General features: G+C 54.6%; 1 protein-coding gene across 5 annotated transcripts in view; it reads left to right on the top strand.

Annotated features, from left to right (window-relative positions):
• The window catches only part of NPHP4 (nephrocystin 4), a 107,945-nt gene that overhangs the window by 63,666 nt on the left and 23,720 nt on the right, over positions 1–20,559 (top strand). For 2 of the 5 annotated variants that reach the window (XM_075550452.1, XM_075550433.1), the window contains exons 12-16: positions 3,538–3,599; positions 5,334–5,438; positions 6,255–6,403; positions 6,546–6,737; positions 7,823–8,010. The exons of 1 other annotated variant lie outside the window; for it this stretch is intronic. In XM_075550452.1, coding sequence (XP_075406567.1) covers positions 3,538–3,599; positions 5,334–5,438; positions 6,255–6,403; positions 6,546–6,737; positions 7,823–8,010 — 696 coding nt within the window. Of the gene's footprint in view, positions 1–3,537; positions 3,600–5,333; positions 5,439–6,251; positions 6,404–6,545; positions 6,738–7,822; positions 8,011–20,559 lie in introns of all 5 variants that reach the window. 2 more of the 5 variants (XM_075550442.1, XM_075550424.1) reach the window with 1 other exon arrangement.

Here is a 20,559-nt window from a genome sequence, read left to right as displayed (position 1 = left end):
GGGTGAGTGGGGGGCTCAGGTCCCTGAGGGAGGCCCCTGCGGAGGACCAGGTGCTTGAGGACCTGTGGGATCTGGGCTGGGTGCCGATCACCTGCTCCTCGGTGTTGGCTGCAGGACCCTTGCTCATCTGCAGAGATGTGGGCCGGGTCATGGCGGGTCCCCCTGGGGTGTCCTGGGGGACTTTCTCGCACCCACTGGGATCAGCGTGAAGCTCTTTTGTCTACAGTGTAGCCTCTCACTCACCCGCAGGGCGGCCTGAGACCCCCTGATGTGAGGGAGCCCCCCTCCCTCCAAGAAAGACATGGTCTCTGTGCGAACGCTTAGGACACGGATGCTCGGTCTAGGGGCAGCGCGGGAGCCCGGCCGCCCAGGCCTGCACCGTCTTTAGACGCGCACACACAGCATGGAGAGGATGGCGGGGTTCAGGTGTGTCTGCGGTGCAGACGGCTTGGGGGTGATGGAGTGTCAGGGAAGATGCAGGTGGAGACGCAGAACAGCTGGGAGGTGAGTGTTCTCTGTCTCCCACAGTCTGCCTGGGCCTTTCCCCATGCCCGCTAGCTGCCTTGCAGGGGGCCGGGGGGGGGGGCTCACCAGCTTAGTCCCATCCCACTGTCTCTGCTGCCAGCTCCTATGTGCACTCGAGCCGGGCCGGTAACTCAGCTTTTTGGAGACCGACCCCCAGGGGTGTCCAGGGCCCTCGAACCTGTCCAGAATGGTCATCCCCGGCAGCTGTGGTGGCTCCTTGGGGACCATGTCCGGGCACCTGTGAGCAGAGGGAGCGAGCCCTTTGGCACGAGGGGCTGCTTGCTGGGGGAACGTCCTCTCAGCTCTGCCAGTGGGCGTCTGGACCGGCTGTGACATGAAGGCATATGCCTGCAGAGCCGTAAAATAAGCACCACGTTAATTAGCCCTCCTGGTAATGCGGTGGCATGACTCACTCAGTGTGTGCACACATGGGAGGGTGGGGCATGCATCCCTGTGTGTGTGTGCGTGTTACTTATGTGTGGGAGGGCTTGTAGCTCAGCTGCTCACCCTGCAAACAGCTCCGAGGGAGGAAGCCCTGCAGGGCAGCCTGCTTCCGTCAGGGCCGTGGCCTAGAACGTGTAGCCCCAGGCAGTGCTGCTCTGTCTCGGAGCTCACTGGTGGCTGAAATCCCTCCACGTGTCCAGCACTGTCGCCGGCCGATGAACCGCATCATCACTTCGGCTTTCCTCCAAAGGCACAGCGGGGGATGGTTTGGCGACTCGCTTTGTCCACTTTCTGACCTGCTGTGTCAAACACACCACTCGGCCGTGTCCTTGCTAATTGATTCCCTGCCCCGTGCACGGTGCATGGGCGCACCAGGCGGACGCTCTGCCCCCTCGGGCAGCACCGCCGTGGGACCCCAGTGCACACGTCTTCCTGCACACTGGGGAGGCCTTGCACACACGTGTAAAGACGGATTCACTTTCATGAGCCCAGTGAGACGGACACCCCCTCATTGTGGCTGGATCTGCCCAAGCGGGACGAAGGCTGCTCCCTGGGTGGGTCTAGGACCAGAAGTCATGCGCCCAGAGCCACCACACGGGATGTAAAATGAGACGGCGCAGAGCCGCTTGGTTCTGCAGTCTGGGTGGGGTTTCTGTGTGCGCAGTCCCTTTTCCGAGGGCTGCTCTGTGGGCGGGGCAGAGAGTGGCACGGAGCAAAGTGGCTCCATCTTCTGCCGTTTCCCTCGCGGTCACAGTGGGGCTGTGGCGTGCTCAGGCCCAGTCTGGGAGGAACAGCGTGACTCTGTGCACTGGATTTCGGGTTGACTTTCAGCGGGCTTTAGAAGGAGGGAGGTGGGGTTTAGGTGGACGGTGTACAGGGAGAGGAGGGACTGGGGCAGGGGCCACACACGGTGTCTGTGCTCCTGTCATTTTCCTGGGGTGCCCGTACCCTGGGCTGCAGAGGCCTTGCTAGAACCCCTTCTCTCCGCCCCGGAGCAGTGAAGGAAATGCAGGAGAGGCAGGGCCTCTCATGGACCTGCTGATGCAGCACTGTGGGCCTCTCAGAGGCATGGGGCTGGGGGGGGGCAGGCATTGCCACCAAGGGGGCTGGCACTGTTGGGCCAGCTGGTTTGGGAGGTTGGGACTCGCACTGAGGTCACATCCCACTGAGATGGGATCCCGGCTGTGCCCTGTGCCCGCTGCACACTGGCTCCCTGGTGTCACCACTGTCCTCCTCAGGGTGCCCTTGGACGGTGGCCCTGCCACCCTTTGAGACGAGGCCTGGGGACAGTGGGAGAGGTTATGGTTGTGGTGGGGTTTCTTTGGGGTGCAGGGCTGCACAGCAGGTTGTTGGGGGGTTGATGACCTTAGGCCTGCTGGTCAGTACCCAGTGCTGGTCCTGCGCTGGCCTTGTGCTGTGTATGTGGTGTTCTTCCCTCGGGGGAGGGAAGAGAGCCCTTTACTGTGCCCCGCCACCTCACGGGCAGTGCCAGGAGGGAGACCAAAGGTGTTGTGGGGGCTCCCCACAGGGGGAGGGCAGCTGGGGGAGGGCCCTGGCTTTCTGGAGTCCAGGCTTCCCTGGGGGTTTGATAGGCTGGTGTTCACTCACAGGGGACATGTCTTCACTATGACTGGGCACTGTGCTGAGCTGGGCAGGGCAAGGCCAGAGGGCTGGCGAGGAGAGGTAAGGCAAGGAGCCTGGATGGCCCAGTGGGTCACTTGTTGTGCTGCTAACTGCAAGGTCATTGGCTCAAACCCACCAGCCACACAGGGGAATTTTACTCTGTTTCTTGTCAGGATCCCTGGTGGTGTAGTGGTTATGCATTAGGCTGTGATCTGCAAGGCTGGCAGTTTGAAACTACTAGCTACTCCTCAGTTAAAGACGGGTCTGTCAGCTTCCAAGAACAGTTGCAGTCACAGAAACCCATGGGGAGTTTTACTCGTTTGTTTTTTTTTTTTTAACCAGGAGCCGTGGTGGCACAGTAGTTATGTGATCCCAAGGCTGGCAGTTCAAAACCACCAACTGCTCCTTTCTATTCCCATAAACAGTTGTAGTCTGGGAAACTCATGGGGGCAGTTCTACCCTGTTTTGTAGGGTGACTATGAGTCGTCAGTGAGAGTTTTTTTATGGGCCCCCTATAAGATGGCAGTGAGTTTCAGGGGAATCGCCATCGGCTGAGGTTCAGCGGTAGAAGCCTCACCCTCCAGGAGTGAGGAGGGAGACCCTGGTTCTATTCCCGGCCAGGGCACCTCCTGCAGGGCCACCACCCTCCGGAGAGGGAGGCTTGCCTGCTGTTGTGAGGCTGAGCTGGTTTCAGTGCCGCCTCCAGACAGACTAGGAGGAAAGGCCTGCCTATCCACTTCCAGAAATCCGCCCTTTGAGTCACCACGGTTCCTGGGTCACTTTGAGTAGGGGCCAGCTTGAGGGTTGTCCCCAGGCTCCAAGGGCCTTCCTGCCACAGCCCAGGGTGTGGCTGTGCAGCCCAGTCTCCTGCCCGAGCACCAGTCACCAGGAAGGTGCAGGGCCTTTGTCAGACCCGCTGAACCCTGCCCCTGTGCTTCCCCGCAGGTCCACCTACGCAGCCCACCTCCAGGCTGGCTGCCACTCAGGACTCGCCCGTGGGACCAGGGGTAAGTCCCAGCCACCAGGCCACGCCACGTGCACAGGGGAGAAACCCTTTCTTCAGAGTTCAGAAAAACAAGGGACTTACAAATTCTGGGTCTGAGACCAGTTGCTTTACATCGTTACAAACAGCTGGTCTCCTGCTGACTGTCACGGGCTGGAAGGGGTCCTGGCCATGCTGACAGGTGTCAGAGACTGCCCACCTGCCCCTGTGTTGCCCAGGATCTCCATAGTCCTGACTGCGGGGCCAGGATGTGAAGGGGTGTGCTCCCCACTGACCGCTAATGGTCCTCCAGGCCCCGTCGGAGGGTGGGTCTACATTTTCAAAATGACCTGTTCTTCCTGGCAGGTGGGTGATTTTCAGAGACTGAGATGTAGTTTACACTCCTCCTGTCCCATGGGCCAGGGCACTCAAGGACCAGGGTCCAGGTCACCAGCTGGGGTTTGCAGGCCAAGCCTCCAGGTCTGGTGGATGGGTAGGGGGCAGGGGTGGGCTGTAGACAGCACATTTCTGGGGGCGTGGGGCTCCTTCTTGCTGGCCTGTTGGCCTGTGTGGTGGGGCAGGTCCCTGCTTGACCACCCTTCAGGGCCTTGAGTCGCCCACAAGGCCAGCCGGCACCTCCAGGCCACTTCCACTGTAGGGCTAACTGAGGCCAGAGACAGCTTGTTCCCTCTGCTGACCCCACCCCGTCTGCCAGCATTGCCCAGACACAGACTTTCTGGGAAAATGAAGTACTCCAAGATCCAAGGTTGTGCCCCGGAGGGCACTAGGCGGCCAGGATGGGGGCCCATCCTGCCCTTCTTTTAACAGCTCTTTGTCCCCCCAGCTATTCAGGGACAATTGTGTGACTCTGTCCACTTCCAAAGGCAGGACAAATTCATGGTGCTTCGGGGACTGAGGAGAGCTGAGCAGGCTCCAGAGACCTCTTGTGTCCCCAAGAAGTGATGAGGGTTCCCCTTATTCCTGCCCCCTCACCTGTTCTTCAACCATAGGGCATCCAGGCCCCCAGACCACCCCCTCCCTGTGTCCACTCCTCCTTTGGCTAGCTGTCATGTTGACAGCAGGCTCCAGAGGGGCATACGCACTGGAGACAGGCCAGGGTCAGAGACACGTGACTTCTTGAGTGGGAGACTGGAGGATCCCATTTCTAGACCCAGTCATTTATAGCAGCACTCACTTCCGACATGTGTGGCATTTCTACAAGGCTCACTGCCCCATGCTCACCCTGAACTCCCCCGCGGTCCTGAGATTTAGGTACCGTGGTACAGGTGGGTGGACTGAGGCAAGAGGGCAGGTGATTTGCTCAGACTCACATGGTGACTGGCAGCAGAGTGCCACCAGCGCCCAGGGAGCAGCTGCCGCAGTGGTCGATGCCCTCCCTCATTCAGTGGCTCCGTCCGCAGGAAGTCGGGTGCTGGTGTTGGAAGGGCCTCGGGGGTGGCCCAGGCCCCGAGAGGGCCCAAGCCGGGTTCGGGGTTTTCTCTTTCTCTACTAGGCTTTGTGTGTCGCTCCCAGTCCTGGGCAAGTATCACACTTTGGGGAAAATGACAGAATCACGTCTCCCAGTCATTGCAGGAACTTAATGCCAATTCCAGGCTGCAGAACAGTCCATCAGGAGACTTGGGGGGAAGCCCCCTCTCAGTCTCTGTCTTGTCCTCTGCCCCAGCGGTCCCCAGCAGCACGTGGGAGGGGCTCTGTGGATATAGCAGGCGTGTCTCACCCGGGCGCTCCTCTCTCTCAGCTGTCCATCTCTCAGCTGGCAGCATCCCCGCAGTCCCCAGCCCAGTGCTCGCCATCCAGGCCTTCTCTACAACCCGGTGGCTCCCTGCACAGCCTGGCACAGGCGGTAAGTCCCCCACGGCTCCCTCTCCCAACTTCCGCCCAGAGCCAGGCTCTGTGCCCAGGCTTGTGCTCAATCAAGTGTCTCGTGGTGTGTGCTCTTCTGGTCCTGGGTGAGGGGATGGGGTGCAGGCCTGCGGTGGGGACGTGGTGCTCCAGCTGTAGACCGTGCTCCCCACGGGGGTGTCCTTGAGAAGGGAGAAGGGCCACTGGACCTGTGCAGCTGCTCGTCCGTGGGCTTGATTCGGGTTGTAGACAAAGGTGGGAGTCTCCGTGAGTAGGAGGAGGCTCTGTAAACAGAGGGCACCCAGACTTGCTGTCCTTGGCACGGCGACGGCTCAAGGGGAGTTAGCGAAGCTCACCCTCCTGGGTTTAGGGGCACTGACGGCTAAAGCAGGCTGGACTAACCTAACCCGAAGGAGCCCCATGGAGTTTTGTCTCAAAACCTGCAGACTGCAGTCTTTCCGTGGAAGCCGTGCCGAGGAACGGCCTCTCTGCTCACCCACACGTTTGGAAACACTGATCCTGCATGCCACAGCATACCTTGTTCTAGAACATTCCAGGACACGTACTTATGAAGAGCTTACATGGCTTTCTGTTACTAGCCTCTGAGGCCAGTGTTGGGATTCCAGCCGCCATGTAGTGTTTTTTTTTTTTTTCCCTTTTGAACGGAGACGGAAAAATTGGGACTCAGGCTTGGGAGAAAACGCTCTAGACACCTGGCTCCCAAGCTAGTTCTTCATCTGGCAGCTCAGCAAGTCCACTGATACTGGAATGCCACTGCCTCACCACCTCACCTGGGGCCCCTAATTCTATCCAGCAGGAGCTCCCCTTTGAGGCCAGCATCTCTCACCTGGAAGCTGACCTGAGCCGCACTTCTGTGGACCTGGACGCATGTGTGGCCGAGCCATTGCAGGAGCTGCCGTTCATGCCCCTGCATGCCCCTATCATTGTCGGGGCCCAGGTCAGGAGGTGAGGCTGTGGCTCTGATGGGGCTTGGGCCAGGCAAATACCTGTGTGGTCAGCCCTGTCTTATTAAAAGCCTGCTCCCAGGCTCTGCCCTCTCTGCCTGCCCTGCCTCAGGCAGCGGACTGAGCACTGCCCTCTGTTCCAGCTCTGGAAGTGCGCTTTCCCGGGCCTCCATGGTGCTCCTGCAGTCTTCCGGCTTCCCGGAGATTCTGGATGCCCAGCAGCAGCCAGCTGAGGCCGTGAGCCCCACAGACCCTGTGAGGTTCAGCCCTCAGCAGGAGGAGGCAGACCCTCTGCAGGGCAACGAGATCGTGCTGCAGCTGCTTGCCTTCAGCAGGTACGTGCCTGCGCACTGTTCTCTGCCTCTGGCTGGCGGGGCCCTTGGCAGCCATGTGTGAATTAGACTCAGAGGGGCCGTCCGTCTGTGCTTTATTTCAGTGGGGCACTAGCTCGTGTCTTTGTCCCCCAGGGCTGCTGCAGCAGAAAGCCCCCCGTGGGTGGCTTGAGCACTCATGTCCATGCTCACAGTTTAGGAAGCTGTGAGTGAAGAGTGTCGGCTCTCTAGGAAGGCTTCCCTCGGGAGGGACCCTGTCTCCCTTCAGCTGCTGGTCCTCTGCTCCTTGGCCACCTTCATGGGAGTGGCAGCTGCTCCTCTGTCTGTGTTAAGGTTATGCATTGGGCTGCTAACCACAAGGTCAGCGATTTGAAGCCATCAGCTACTCCGAGGAAGAATGAGGACGCTCTGCTCCTGTAAAGATTTGCAGTCTCAGAAACCCATAGGGGCAGTTCTGCTCTCTCTTACAGGATCACTGAGAGTCTGAATTGACTCGTGGCAGTGCGTGAGAAGACTGTCAGTCTTTTATAGGAGCACATTGTCTCCTGCTTCTCCCTCGGAGCAGCTGGGGCCTTTGAACCGCTGACCTTGCAGTTAGCAGCTCAACCCCCAGCCCACAGAGCCACTAGGGCCCCTGCTGCACAAGTGCAGAGGTTAGGGCTCCAGCACAAAGGGAGCCTGGTGGTGCGGTAGTTAAGCAGTCAGCTGCTAGCATAAAGGAACCCACCAGATGTGTTAGTTTGCCGTCCTCACGATGGTCTCCTTGGGAACCAAGTGGGGGCAGTTCTGCCCTGTCCCGCAGGCTCGCTGAGAGCCCGAACCAACTTGATGGCAACACGGGTTTTAAATTCCATTACGCATTCGGGAGAGGCATGGTCCCTAACACCGAGTCTTGCTCAATTGCCTGGCCCCCTGATAGAGTGTGGACGGTGTGCAGCCAGGCCCTGGTGTTAGTTCATGTAGCTCCTGGAGCCATGTCCACCCAGGAGCAGCTGCAGGGCCCAGGCTGTGTCACTATGTTGTGTGTGGTGGCAGCAGCCCTGTGCTGTGACGGGTAACTGACTCATCCAAGCTGTTGTTGGATGCAGGGTACCGCAGGACCCCAGGGGAGCGCCGTGGCCAAAGACGGTGTATTTCACCTTCCAGTTCTACCGCTTCCCTCCTGCTACCACGCCCCGCTTGCAGCTGGTCAAGCTGGAGGACGTGGGGAAGACCGGCACGGGCTCCCTGTCCCACATTCTCATTCAGATCAGCAAAGACGGCTCCTCCGATGCCGGTATGTACATATGTGTGAGCAGGCAGTCTCAAGCACCCCTGGCTTTGAAAACCTACTGTCTCTCTCTCTCTCTTAAAACTTACTGTGAAGAATTCAAACATATCAGAATTGGACAGTAGCACACATGAATCAATGTTGCGGCTGCTCAGCCATCAGCTCTCCCCTGACCCACTTTCCTCCCTGAACCTGGAGGATCCTGAAGCAGATCCCAGACTTGGTGTCTTTTCGCCTGTAGATGGACTGAGGGTGGGGTGGGGTGGTGGTGTCTCTCTTCTTTCCTTTAAAAAAAAAAAGAGAGACTCAACCATATTATCCGACTTAAAAAGATTAATAATACTTTTTAATATCTAGCCAATGTTACAAGGACCCCACTAACTGCATAGTTTGTTTCACTTGAGATCTTAGTAAGTAAGGGCCATAGGTTATAATGGGCAGGGCTGGACCTTTCATTTTATTTTATTGGGGGCTTGTACAACTCTGACCATAATCCAGCCAGCCAGCCATTGTGTCAGGCACATTTGTACATTTGTTGCCTGGGCTGGATCTTAAGCCTGTTTGTTTCCATTTAATTTCTATTATGAGCCACCTGTGGTGGCAGCTAAATGAAAGCTCAGTGGCTGATCCTTCAGTGGGTCTGCCGGAGAAAAGGCCTGGCAATCTGCTCCTGACGTGAAGACCCCAGCCTGGCAAACCCTGGGGAGCAGTTCTGCTCTGCCATGTAGGGTCACCACGGGCCCCCCACAACAGCAGCCCTATTTGTACTGTTTGGCAGTAGTCACCACTGTTATCTCAGCACCCGAAGCAGAAACTGCCCCCCACCCTCCTCTCCTTCCTGTCTCTCGGAATTGGTGCAGTGTCGCTCTTTCCTGTCAGGAGTTATACGCTCGGTGCCCATGAACATGAACTCTGCCATGAACGCCCTGTCCGCGTTGCCCTCTCCCGCCTCTGTGTTCCCCTCTCTGTTCATTTGTGGAAGATGCTGTTGTCTTCGTCCTATAGAATGCTTATACTTTGGACCTGGCTTTTGCGTTGCCACAGGGCCATTGGAGGAGTCTCTCGTGCCCCCGATCTCCCTGGAAATTAGTTAACTCAGATGCTGGCTGAGATGGATGTTTGCTTTTTAATTCGAGGCGGGGAGGGGGCGGCGGCGGGGAAGCAGTGGTCACAGCTAGACTGGTGGTGCCTCTCCTTCCATCAGGTCAGCAGACAGAGCACCCCACCACCCCCTTGATAGATGACTTGTTCCGCGGGGGGTCGTGCATGGGCACTCGTCTTCCATGGTGCTGTCTCTGTGAGCTGGACTACTGCCCTCAGCAGCCAGCTGGGTCCTGGAGGTTCTGTGGCTTTGAGGAAAGGCAGGGTCATACCTTCCCCTTGTTTGCTACCTTCCAATAACTGCGTGCGTCCTTAAACCAAAAACCTAAGCCACTGCTGTCAAGTCAACGAACTCTGACCCACAGTGATCCCAGCAGCCTCCTGCAGCAGGACCAGTGACTTGTTCCATTGTGAACAGATGGATGTAAGCTTACAATGGCCTCAAACACACCAAATGCATTTTTCTTTTATTCTGGTTTGTCAGCAGCCCCGTTTGTCCAGCCCAGGGCGGTGCTTCCATCACTTCGTGCGGTAGAAAGAATGGGGGTAAAGGATGCACATGGAGGAAGTACTAAACAGAAGAAAGCAGCGGAACAATATTAACGTCTGACAAAAGAGATTTTATTTGGGGCTCACATGAACTCTAGCCCCAATCTAAGATCGATTAGTTGTTTGCGTCAGTAGTTCAGCTACTTAAGAGTTCAACCCATACAAGTCAGCAATTGGTGTACGATGGTTCCTAGTTGGCCTACACCCGTATCTTAAAATTCTATATCATTGGCTACGTTAACGACACTGTCATGCACACTGGTTACGAATTGGGCTGCTCACTGCAACCACCAACAGCTCCTCACGGGAAGGCTGAGGCTGTCTGTTCCCGGGGAGATTTGCAATCTCAGAGACTCACAGGCCCTGCAGGGTCGCTAGGGATCAGCCCTGACTTGCTGGCAGTGGAAGCGATGCCCCAGGGGCATGATTGATAATGCTCTCTAACAGAATGGCAGAGACGCTTCTCAGGTGAACCACAGATGCGTGAAAGGATTTTGGACGTGCACTTCTTGCCCATATCTAGGAACAATTACTTCTGATGACGTGGCCCTGCTTGATGCTTAGCTTCATGAAGAGATCACTGACGATACGGGCAACGTAGCAAAACGGTGAAGAGACTAGGCGGAGCGCGGCTATCAGAGAGAATAGGGTCTGGGTTCTTACAGGCTTGTTTTTCAAACAATCAGCCATCTAAGGTAGGCTTCCAGTAAGTCCACGTGGAAGAAGCACGCCAGCCAGTGTGAGCCAAGGTTCATAAGTAATAAAACCCAGATCCCAAGGAGGGAATAGTATCAGAACTTAAATTAGGAACACCCAGTTTACGTAGGCTGTGGATGGCCGTGGGAGCCCCAAATCCACTTGCAGGGTCCCCCACGAATTAAGCCCCTGGTGAGCCCCTCAGACTATAGCCCATGGGTGTGACTCGCCTGGCGGTCAGACAGCATTGTGAGGATGGCAGTTGTGGTTAGGTGAGAATGTATCACCTTATCCTTTGATCTCACCTGTGACTCCTTTTAAAGTCCTTTCCGTTTTTTAATCTTTTCTGCTTTCCTTTTGATCAGGGTTTTTGTTTTCATCCAGTCTTGTTGTTGTTGTTTGCTTCCTGTTTGTGCTGTGTATGAACGGCAGGGTAGGTCGGTCTATGGAGACAGTGACTGGGGGCGTGGTGGGGAGGGTGGGGGGTAGGATACTAATGACAATGGCAACGAGGAGAAAATGTTCTGACATGGATGGCAGGGATGGTTGTACAACTCTTCTTAATACGACTGAGTGGCTACATTGTATGATATATGAAGTGTATGCCAATAAAACAATTTTTAAAAGAGATTTTAAGGCAAATGCATTATTAGGAATAGAGAAGGCAATTACATGATAATCAAGAGAATAACTCACCAGGGAAATGAGCACTGCTGAACTTTCGAACATTGTAGCATCAAAACAGAAGGGGAACTTGATACACCCACAGGCAGAGGAGCTGTTAGCACGTTTCTCTCAGGCAGTTGATAGACCAAGCGGAAATGAGTGAGACCGCTAAGAAATACAGTTTAAAATGATGATATTATAAAACCTGTGGGCCCAATTTAGACACTGTGCATTCTTTCAGACATGCCTAGAAGCTTGTGAAATCTGATCACATAGTAGGCCCTCAGGTAAGTATGCCCGTGTCCCCAGGAATCCACTGAAATCTCACTCAGTGGCACTCGCTGATCAAAAGTGGCCGTTGTTGCTGCCTTATTCTCCTGCTGCTGCTGACAGGAATACCTCGAGGGGTGGCTTTAGAGATCAGACAGATTTTGTCTCAGTCTCTGGAGGCTACACGTCCACATCAGGGTCTCAGCTGTGTGGATTCCTGGCTTGTCCTTAGCCCCAGGTCCCATCCTTAGTTGGCATTTAATTAACATTACAAAGAAAACCCTAGTTCCACACGAGATCTCATCCAGGAGAATCAGGGTTAGGATTCTAATGAGTGTTTTGCAGGGGCTCAAAGCTGAACTGATAGCAACATCATTATGTTAGTCTGGGTCCTTTAGAGAAACACATCCATGGAAATTCATGTACAAGATAGTTTTATATAAAGTTTAAGTGTACATTAAGAAAACATCCCAACTCAGTGCTAAGCCCACAAGTCCAACTTTAACCCCTGTGTCTGACACCAATCCACAACGCCCTCCTCCATCTCACAAAACCCATGCAATAATGCCGGCTGAAGGAGGAAAGCTGAATCAGTGAATGCGTAAGCATCTCAGTGCTGGCAGGGCACCCAGGGCTGCCTCGAGGTAGGTCCATGTGCCTTCTCCTTGGGGATGTCTTGCAGGAAGTGAGCCTTGCCAGCTGAAGCAGGGAACTGGCTAAGGCAGCTGCACCCTGGTCAGGCCATCACAAAGCAAGAGACCCGAGAACTAGAAAGGCGAGGCTCACCAAGCCATTTATCCCTCTGCCCTTCAGTTAACCCCACATGTGTTTATCGGCCAGGTTGGCACAATAAACGTTAACGATCTCAGGCATGATAAATAGAGGACAAATGGATGAAGTGAAAGATTTCATCTTGCTTGAATCTGCAGTCAGTGTTCATGGAAGCAGCAGTCATGAGACCCAGCGATGTGTTGCATTGAGCACATCGCTGCACAAAACCTCTTTAAAATGTTGAGGAGCATGGGTGTCACTTTGAGGACCCACGTGCGCCCCTGCCCCTAACTCTGGTATTTCCAGTGCCCGCAGATACATGTGAGGTTGGACATTGAATAAGGAAGCCCAAAGATGGGTGTGCATTTGAATTACGGTGTTGGCCATAACATTGAAGACACGGTGGACTGCCAGAAGAACAAACGAATCTCCCAGAAGAAGGATAGCCAGAATGCTCTTTAGAGGCAAGGCTGGTGAGGCTGGTCCTTGGAAAAGGACATCCTGCTCGGTAAAGGAGAAGGACAGTGAAAAAGAGACCGATCGCCACGGTCGCCGCAACAGTGGCCTCAAACAGAACGTAACTGTGAAAGTGGTACAGGGCAACACCATTTTACTCTGTGGCACAGAGAGTTGCCCTGAGCCGGACCCACAGCCACAGCAGTTCAGTCCACGACGGAAGACCCTACTTGCAAAGCTCCAGCTAGCATTCATTTGGAATTTTAGCAATATTTCTAATTAATCCACGGGCTCATACAGACATTAGAAGATAAGTGACCAATTTTAAACTTCTGAGGTACAAACAAATTGGTCATCCCAAGAACATTTGTATCAGGAAAGAAGACGCTTCAAAAAATGGTAGTCTAATTTCACAACATACGTAGTGAAACCCAAGGAAGCAAACTCACTGCCGTCAGGCCGATTCCGACTCCGCGATCTCAGAGGCCAGGGCAGAACTGACACTAACTCTGTACGGGAGGAGAAAACCTGGCCCTCTTGAGGAATGCCATGGTGGTTTCAAACTGCTGACCTTCTGGTTAGCAGCCCAACACCTAACCACTAAGCCACCAGGGCTCCTGTACTGAAGTAGTTAGAGGCTTGTATAGGCAGGGAACCCGGGAAAGGGGCTCCTGCACCATGCTTTGGGCTTCCTTCCCCTGGGACCTGGGGCTTAGCCATGAAGTTGATGCCCACCAGGGCTGTGGCCGTCCTCCTTGGGGGTGGAGACCAGTCACCACTAGGGCAGTTGCCCAACCTGAGACCACCTCTCCCTAACCATCGACCTTTTTTTTTTTTTTCTCGGTGTCTTGATTTTTATTTGATTTGTAAAAAATCATTTACTGGGAGCTCTTCCAGGTATTACAACAATCCATAATTCAATTAGATCAAGCATAATTGTACAATTGCTGCCACCGTCATTTTCAAAACATTTTCTTTCACGTGAACTCTTGGATATCTGCTCCCCTTTGTCCTCTCCCTTCCCCCACACTACGCCCCAGAAGCCCTTATTATGATAGTGTACATAATTATTATCCATCCACCCACCTTTCTTAATTGATGCACCAGGACCCCTAGCGGACAGAGTGCTTATGCTTCAGCAGGCATTAAAGCAGCGGTTCGCAACCTTCCTCATGCTGCGACCCTTTCAGACAGTTCCTCATGTGGTGGTGACCCCCAACCATAACATTATTTCCGTTGCTACTTCATCACTGTAAGTTGACTTTTGTTATGAATCGTAATGTAAACATCTGATATGCAGGATGTGTTAGGTGACACCTGTGAAAGGGTCGCTCAACTCCTACAGGGGTCGTGAATCGGAGTGGCACCTGCTTTGTACGGATCATCAGGCTCCCCTGTGCCCCCTGCTGGCAGCCCATGGTGGTTTACAGTTCAGCACGCTGCTGTCAGCCAAACCCCAACCCGCCCAGAGGTGCCTCAGGAAGAGGCCAGCCATTGAAGACCCAGCAGAGCACAGTTCCACGCTGGCCCACACGGGCCTGCGGGAGTCACGGTCAACTCCACAGCAGCTGGTTTTATTCTGTTTCCGGTTCCAAATCCTGTCCGGTCGCGCTCCCAGCAGAGGTCCCCGCGGCCCTGTGCGCAAGGTAGAGATGAGCATCGAGCTAATTCCGCGGAAAGGCCCGCCCGCAGAGCTGCTCCTGGTTCCAGTATGAATTCTGGAGAGAAATTAAGGTTCATTTCCATTTCCTTGCCGGTGGAAGTCTAAAGAAATTAACTCCCCAAATAATAATAATATAACAAAATCTTGTCATTATGAGTTGAATCTCGAAAGTCCCAAATCCTTCCGTTAAAGTCTTAAAAGAAATTAGAAAGGTCTCTCCAGGTTCTCCTCCAGTTGGGTCTTAGCCAGCAGTGCCCTCTGCCTGAGCATTTGCCAGCGTCCTTCAGCAGCCGCAGCCTGGCGCCTCGCTCTGGCCGTGCCGTGTACCAGCTGAGCACCGAGTTTCTCATTCAGGGTACGTCATTGCTGATTTTCATGCCTAACACCTTGTACAGCAAAGTGCGCACGTTGCAGTCGGCAGGTCCATGGATTTTTGTTTTCAGTTAGACCTTACCCCTCCCCCCAGGAGGAACCCCACTGGCGCAGCCAGCGGAGCACTGGGCTGCTAAGTGGACGGCTGGCGGTTTGAATCCCCTCGCCAGCAGAGCCGCATGGATAGGACTCAGTGGAGCCTCCGTGGCAGCTGCCAGCAGCGCCTTCTAGAAGGTTCAGAACCCACCCACTCAGAGTCACCTTGCCATCTGCGTCTGGAAGGCCCCGCCCAGGCGTGCAGACTCTGGAGCGGGTTTACTCTGCCCCCGTGCGATGAACTGCATCGCGCAGTTTACAAGAGGGCTCGCCGTTTTGGTTTGCGGTCCTGGGGGTTTTGATAAATACATCACGGCATAGGGCTTACAGAATAGTTTCACCACCCTGAAAACCCCTCCCGCCCCACCTGTTCACGCTTCCCGCTGCTCGGCTGCCTTTGTCCTTTTTACAGATCACCACACACTTGAAATCTTATAACACGCAGACTTTTTAGGTTGAATTTTACAAAGGGTGTGATTTTTTTTTTTACAAAGTTGAGCAAATCTATGTAGCTGCCGCCCAACAGAAATAAGGCTCTAGGACAGCGCTTCTCCACCTTGCTGACGCTGCGACCCTTTCATACAGTTCCTCATGTGGTGGTGACTCCCCAACCACAAAATTATTTTCATTGCTACTTCCTCACTGTCATTTTGCTACTCTTATGAATTAGGTGACCCCTGTGAAAGGGTCATTTGACCCCCCCAAAGGGGTCGTGACCCACAGGTTGAGAACCGCTGGTCTAGACTGTTACCGAGAGCCCTTCCTCATAGCCCTTCATAGTTTCCAACCTTCTCCAAGGAAAACCATTCCTCTAACTTCTATTGCTTTATCAATTTTGCCTGGTTTTTGGATTCATGTAGTCTTCAATCTAAACTGTGTGCTCAGCATTTTACGTGTGAGATCCACCCATGCTGTATGTAGCTGCAGGTTGTCCTTTCTCTTGGCTGCGTAGAAATCCCTTGTCTGAATAGCCCTTGCTGGTTGTCCATCTCATGAGCGTCAGCATTGGAATGGTTTCCAGTATTGGCTCTTTGGCATTCTGCTGCCATGAGCGTCCTTCTGGTGCCAGGGCTTGCCTTTCTGTGCATGTGCGCCTAGCCTGGGGCAGACGCTGTTGGACCATAGGATATTTATTACATGTTTAGCTTTAGTAGAATTGACAAGCAGCTTCCCACGCTGCTGCACCCGTTTGTATATGCATCGGTAGACTGGGCGTTTGAACGGCTGTTTTTTGACCTCTCTGGGGCCTGGAGGCATCTCATTGTGCTTTGTGTCTCCCTGACTGATGATGCTGTGCACACACGTGCACACATGGTTATGGGCTTTATAGGCAGCTCTCTTTACATGGTGTTTGTTCACGTCTGTTGCCATTTTTGTATCGCATTACTTTCTTTTAAAAAGTTTTAATCGGTATTCTTTATATAGCTTGATCACGAGTCCTTGTTTATTCATTTCTCTTGGTTACTAATAATTTCCCATGAAAATCTATCAGCCTTTTCTTTAATAGTTAGATTTCCTAAACTGGATATAAAAATAGAGCTTGTTTTCACAAAGTCTTGAAATTATTTTTCTGTTTTACCTTATGGGAGCATTTTTTCTTTGTTGTTTGCATATTATCCAAAGCAAAAATTTTTTCTACGACCCACGCTTTGATGCGACCAAAGGAAAGGATTAGCGGTATCTGAATAGTGAGGGCAGGTAAGGTGGGGAGGAGGAACTCTTAGCTGTAGCTCCGCTGTGTGATTACTGTATCTTGGCCGGGTTCCTGTTGTCTTCTGCAGAGTCTGGGCATTGTAGTGCTGGGGCCCAGCCTCAGTTCTCATCGTGCGGTTTCTTCCCCGTCTAGCACAACCTTTGAGGTCTCTGCCCCGGCACCGAGGGTGCACAGTGTGGGGCGCTGCCTCTGGACCTCCGCACTCTCCTGTGAGCAGGATCAAGCCATGGTGCGGCTATTCTGGGTCCAGTGGGGGAAATTGCAGACTCCTGAGCTGAAGCCGCTGAGGATACTTCTGCAACCCCCGGGGTTTGGTGGCTGCCTCTGCCCCGGCCGCATGAGCCAGGAGTTTTTAGTTACCTAGTGTCCCAAAGTCTGAGTATCATTTCCATTTCTTTTTGTCACCTGCCTTTCTTCAGGTGAGCTACTAACCACAAAGTCAGCATTTCGAAACCGCCAGCTGTTCCTCGAAAGAAAGGTGAGGCTTTCTACTCAGGTAACGAGTTAGAGCCTCGGAAGCCTGCAGGTGCGGCGCTACCTTGTACAATAGGGTCTCTGTGAGTCAGAAGTGACATACTGGCAGGGAGAATTTTTGAGGCTGTAACTGCAGTGAAGAGTGAGGCTTCAGAAACCCAGTCCTACAGGTATCCATGTGCTGACATCGGCTCGATGGCAGTGAGTGAGTGTGAGTGAGTGGGGGGAAAATCCTGTTGGAAACAAGCAGTGGAGGTGATGTGTCTGACTTCTCCCTTCCTTCTTGCCACCAGGCAGGGCTCCGACTCCACGGTCTGAAAGCCACCATCCCTCCCATGCCACTCTGCGTCAACGCGGGGTTTGGGCATTCATTTCAGTGGCCACACAGATCTCACAGACAGTGCTCGAGATCATGGGGTTTAATCAGAGACGTGAACAGGCTACCACGGGCCAGGGTCAGCCTGCAGGAAGAGTAGCATCATTGGTCTCCTCAGCCAGCGGCCAAGCCTCCCTCTGATTCTTAACATCTTAGCCACATGGTAGCCAAATCTCTCTCTGGTTCTCAGTCTCTCAGGCCTGTGGTCCTTTGGCCTTTGCCTCCATGGGCAGGAAGCCAGGCTGCCTGTCACTCTGTCCCACAGCTCCCTGGTCTGGGGCCAGCTAAGGAGGAGATACCCCATGGCCTAGGCCCTGCTCCTCTGCGTCTCTGTGCCACAATCTGTGATGCACTGGTCCTTGCGGCTTCTGCCACTTCAGACAGAGGTCTCGAATGTGTCCTCCAAGGCCCCCACGTTTCTCTCTCTCTGCCCCCCGCTGCACAGGTGACCGGTCGTTATAGCCGAGGGTGGCAACAAACACTGGCCAATCCCTCGCCCAGTGTTACACACACCCTAGTTGCAGGGCCCCACTCAGCCCTGTGGTGGGAGTTACCGAGACGTGGGTCGAAGAGCTGAACGAAGACATCTCACTCCACCCCAGTAACCTTCCTGTTTTGTTGCTTCCTACTGGCCCCGGCCCCCTCCTGGAGGGGGTTCATTCTGCTGCCCTCGCCCCAGCCCCTCGCCACCTTGATGCAGATGCAGGGCCCTGACCTGGACTTAGGTTTTCTTGACAGGTTCCACTGGATAGTTTGTCCTGTGGGATGCTGCTTAGTGAGGAGCGGGAGGCAGTGGATGCGGGGCCTGCAGAACTCATCCGTATTCTCAACGAAGAATGGTGTCAGGCTGTTCTGTTCCATCGCTCGGGAGTCCGTGTGGTCTCCAGGTTAGGTGCTGGGCCTCAGGAGCTCCTCCTGAGGGAGACGGTTTCCCCTTTGCCACAAATTTGCAGGGCCGTGCTTGGGCACCACGGGGATGCTCTCTTCTCCAACCACTGTTCACCAGCTGTTTTAAGCATGGCGGAGCTTTGCTCGAGGAAGTGATTTCACTGGAATTCCAAAGATGGTAGTTTCTGACTTCTGTCATCCGGTCTCCCTTTGGTGGCTGCCATTGTCCTGGAAAAGAGAGCTTTCCCCCTTCAGCCTGGGGTGCTCTGCCCACTGCCTCCAGAGAGGACGGGGGAAAAGTGCAGTTCTTTCCCTTGGTCACCCATCTCGGGGGTCAGAAACTGGCGCCTCAGTCACCCCACCGTGGTCCTTGTGCTTTCGTGTGGTTTGTGTTCTGGCACTCTCTGTTTCGGATGCGGCCGTGTCCCCACATCTGGCCAGTGGGAGTCCTTCAGGTTGGCCTTGAGCCCCCCCTGATGTGCTCTAAGTCAGTGGTTCTCAACCTCCCTAATGCCGCGACCCTTTAATACAGTTCCTCGTGTCGTGGTGACCCCCCCCCCACCATAAAATTATTTTTGTTGCTACTTCGTAACTGTAAGTTTGCTACTGTTAAGAATCGTAATGAACCAGGAGCTCTTCCTCATTGTCCATGGCAGTACACTGGCCCAGGCTCGTCTGGCACCTTCTCTCCACCTCAACCTTGGCACCAGCCTGGGCACACAACTGGGGACATGCCTTTAGAAATGAGCCCTGGGCTGCTCCTGGTTCTGCGGTTCATGGCCAAGGCAGGAAGGCCTTGCCTTGGCCCAAGCTGGGCATGGAGACACACTAACTGTTGACTTCAGAGTGGCATTTTTTCCCAACACAAATTCAGAGGTTGTCCCCCCCCCGCCCCTGGGCTTTCCTCTTAGAAGCTGATTTGTATTCTTTCCTCCCTACAGTGCACCTCACGGGTGCTGAGCACCTGCTCACTCCTTACTTGACCTTCTAGTTTCCGCTGGTGCTGTCGGGCACTGTGAACTTGATGTCGGCGCACAGAGCCTGCACGTGGCGGGCAGGGCTGGCTGACAGGGCTTTCTCGGCCGGGACCTTCGAAGCACGTGGCTGGGTCTTGCTCCCTCGGGGAATGGATGTTCACACTGACATTGCCGACGTCCACCCTAACCGTACCTTCCTATGCTCCAGGGTCTGGTGGCAGGGCACGAGGGGTTCTTCGCAGTTCTGCCTGTTTCCGAAGCCCCCGGAGAGCGTTCTTTCTCCAGGCAGCTGGGCTCCTGGCCGGACACGCAGCCTGTTCACTTGCTTCTGTTAGTTTTCAGCTTTACCTTTGCTTTCTCCCAAACGCATACAGAAATCAAAACCGAAGTGACTGGTACCCTCCAGCCTTCCCCCTGCTCTGGTCACCCGAGCCCACCTGCCTGCTCCTCTGCTCCCGATTCTTCTCCTCTTTGCTGGTGGTTGTTTTAGGTAGTGCTGACTGGTGTGTGTGTGTTGTTGTTTTTGGGGGTGTGTGTGGGGAGGTGGTGGTCGGGTGGCGACAAAATAAGCAAATGCTTGTTTGTGTTCTTATTTCCTCTTTCCCTCCTACTACAAAAGGTCGTACCTCCAAAGGCACCTCCCTGCTGCTTGCTCCTCTCAGTCTGGTGCCCTAGGGAGGCCGTGGGGTCCGCAGAGCTGCCCCTCTGCACACTGCTCCCTCCCTTGGGTAGGTGCTGCGTGGTGTTTGCAGCCAGCACCCGCCGGCAGGCTGAGGGCTGTGCCTTACTGTGGGTTTCTAGGCAGGGACTATAGCCTGGTAGAGTATCCGCAGCGTTACCTCTCTGTGCCCCCCAGGAGGAATGAGGCACCGGTGAGGTCACAGAATACATGCCACGGCTACCTCCTCGCAGCCTGGCCACCAGCCTGGGCTGCTATACTGGGGACGTGTACAGTCTGGTGTGATTGATAGGCTCTACCCCGGGGCACTCGGAGCATCTTTATACTCTTTGGGGCTGTTTATCGTGTGTGTGTGTGTGTGTGTGTGTCCGTCCCTCTGAAACGTCTCTTCATATCGTTCTTGTTTGTTTCTCTCTCGGGAGTTCAGTTTTTCTCTCGTCCTCTCTCTGTTGGGGGAAGACCCCTAAGGAAGAGCAGGTTCACACGGGTCACTCGGGAAGGTGCATCCAAAGAGCTGGGATCCGCCTGTGTCTGAGCAGGAGGCCGGGCATGGGGCCGGTGCTGCGTGCTTCTTCCTGTGAGACTAAGCCAGACCTGTCCCGGGAGTCACTGACCACAGACACTGCCCTGCAGGCCACGGCAGCGCAAGGCGTCCCTGGCCTCCCCTGGTGCTGTGGTTCAGTGTGCTCCCTGGGGACATGTCAGCAGGGCCCGACCTCTGCGGCCAGCTCCTCTTGGCCTTTATCCCCTCTTTTCACCCTGTGAGATGCCTTCTCAAACCCCACTTTTGCTTAGCCTCACCCCCCA

The sequence above is a fragment of the Tenrec ecaudatus genome, chromosome 1, assembly GCF_050624435.1.
Source record: "Tenrec ecaudatus isolate mTenEca1 chromosome 1, mTenEca1.hap1, whole genome shotgun sequence".
In the NCBI taxonomy this organism is placed as follows: Eukaryota; Metazoa; Chordata; class Mammalia; order Afrosoricida; family Tenrecidae; genus Tenrec; species Tenrec ecaudatus.
The sequence above is the reverse complement of the archived record's forward strand: the minus strand, read 5'-3'. Positions and strand labels throughout refer to the sequence as shown.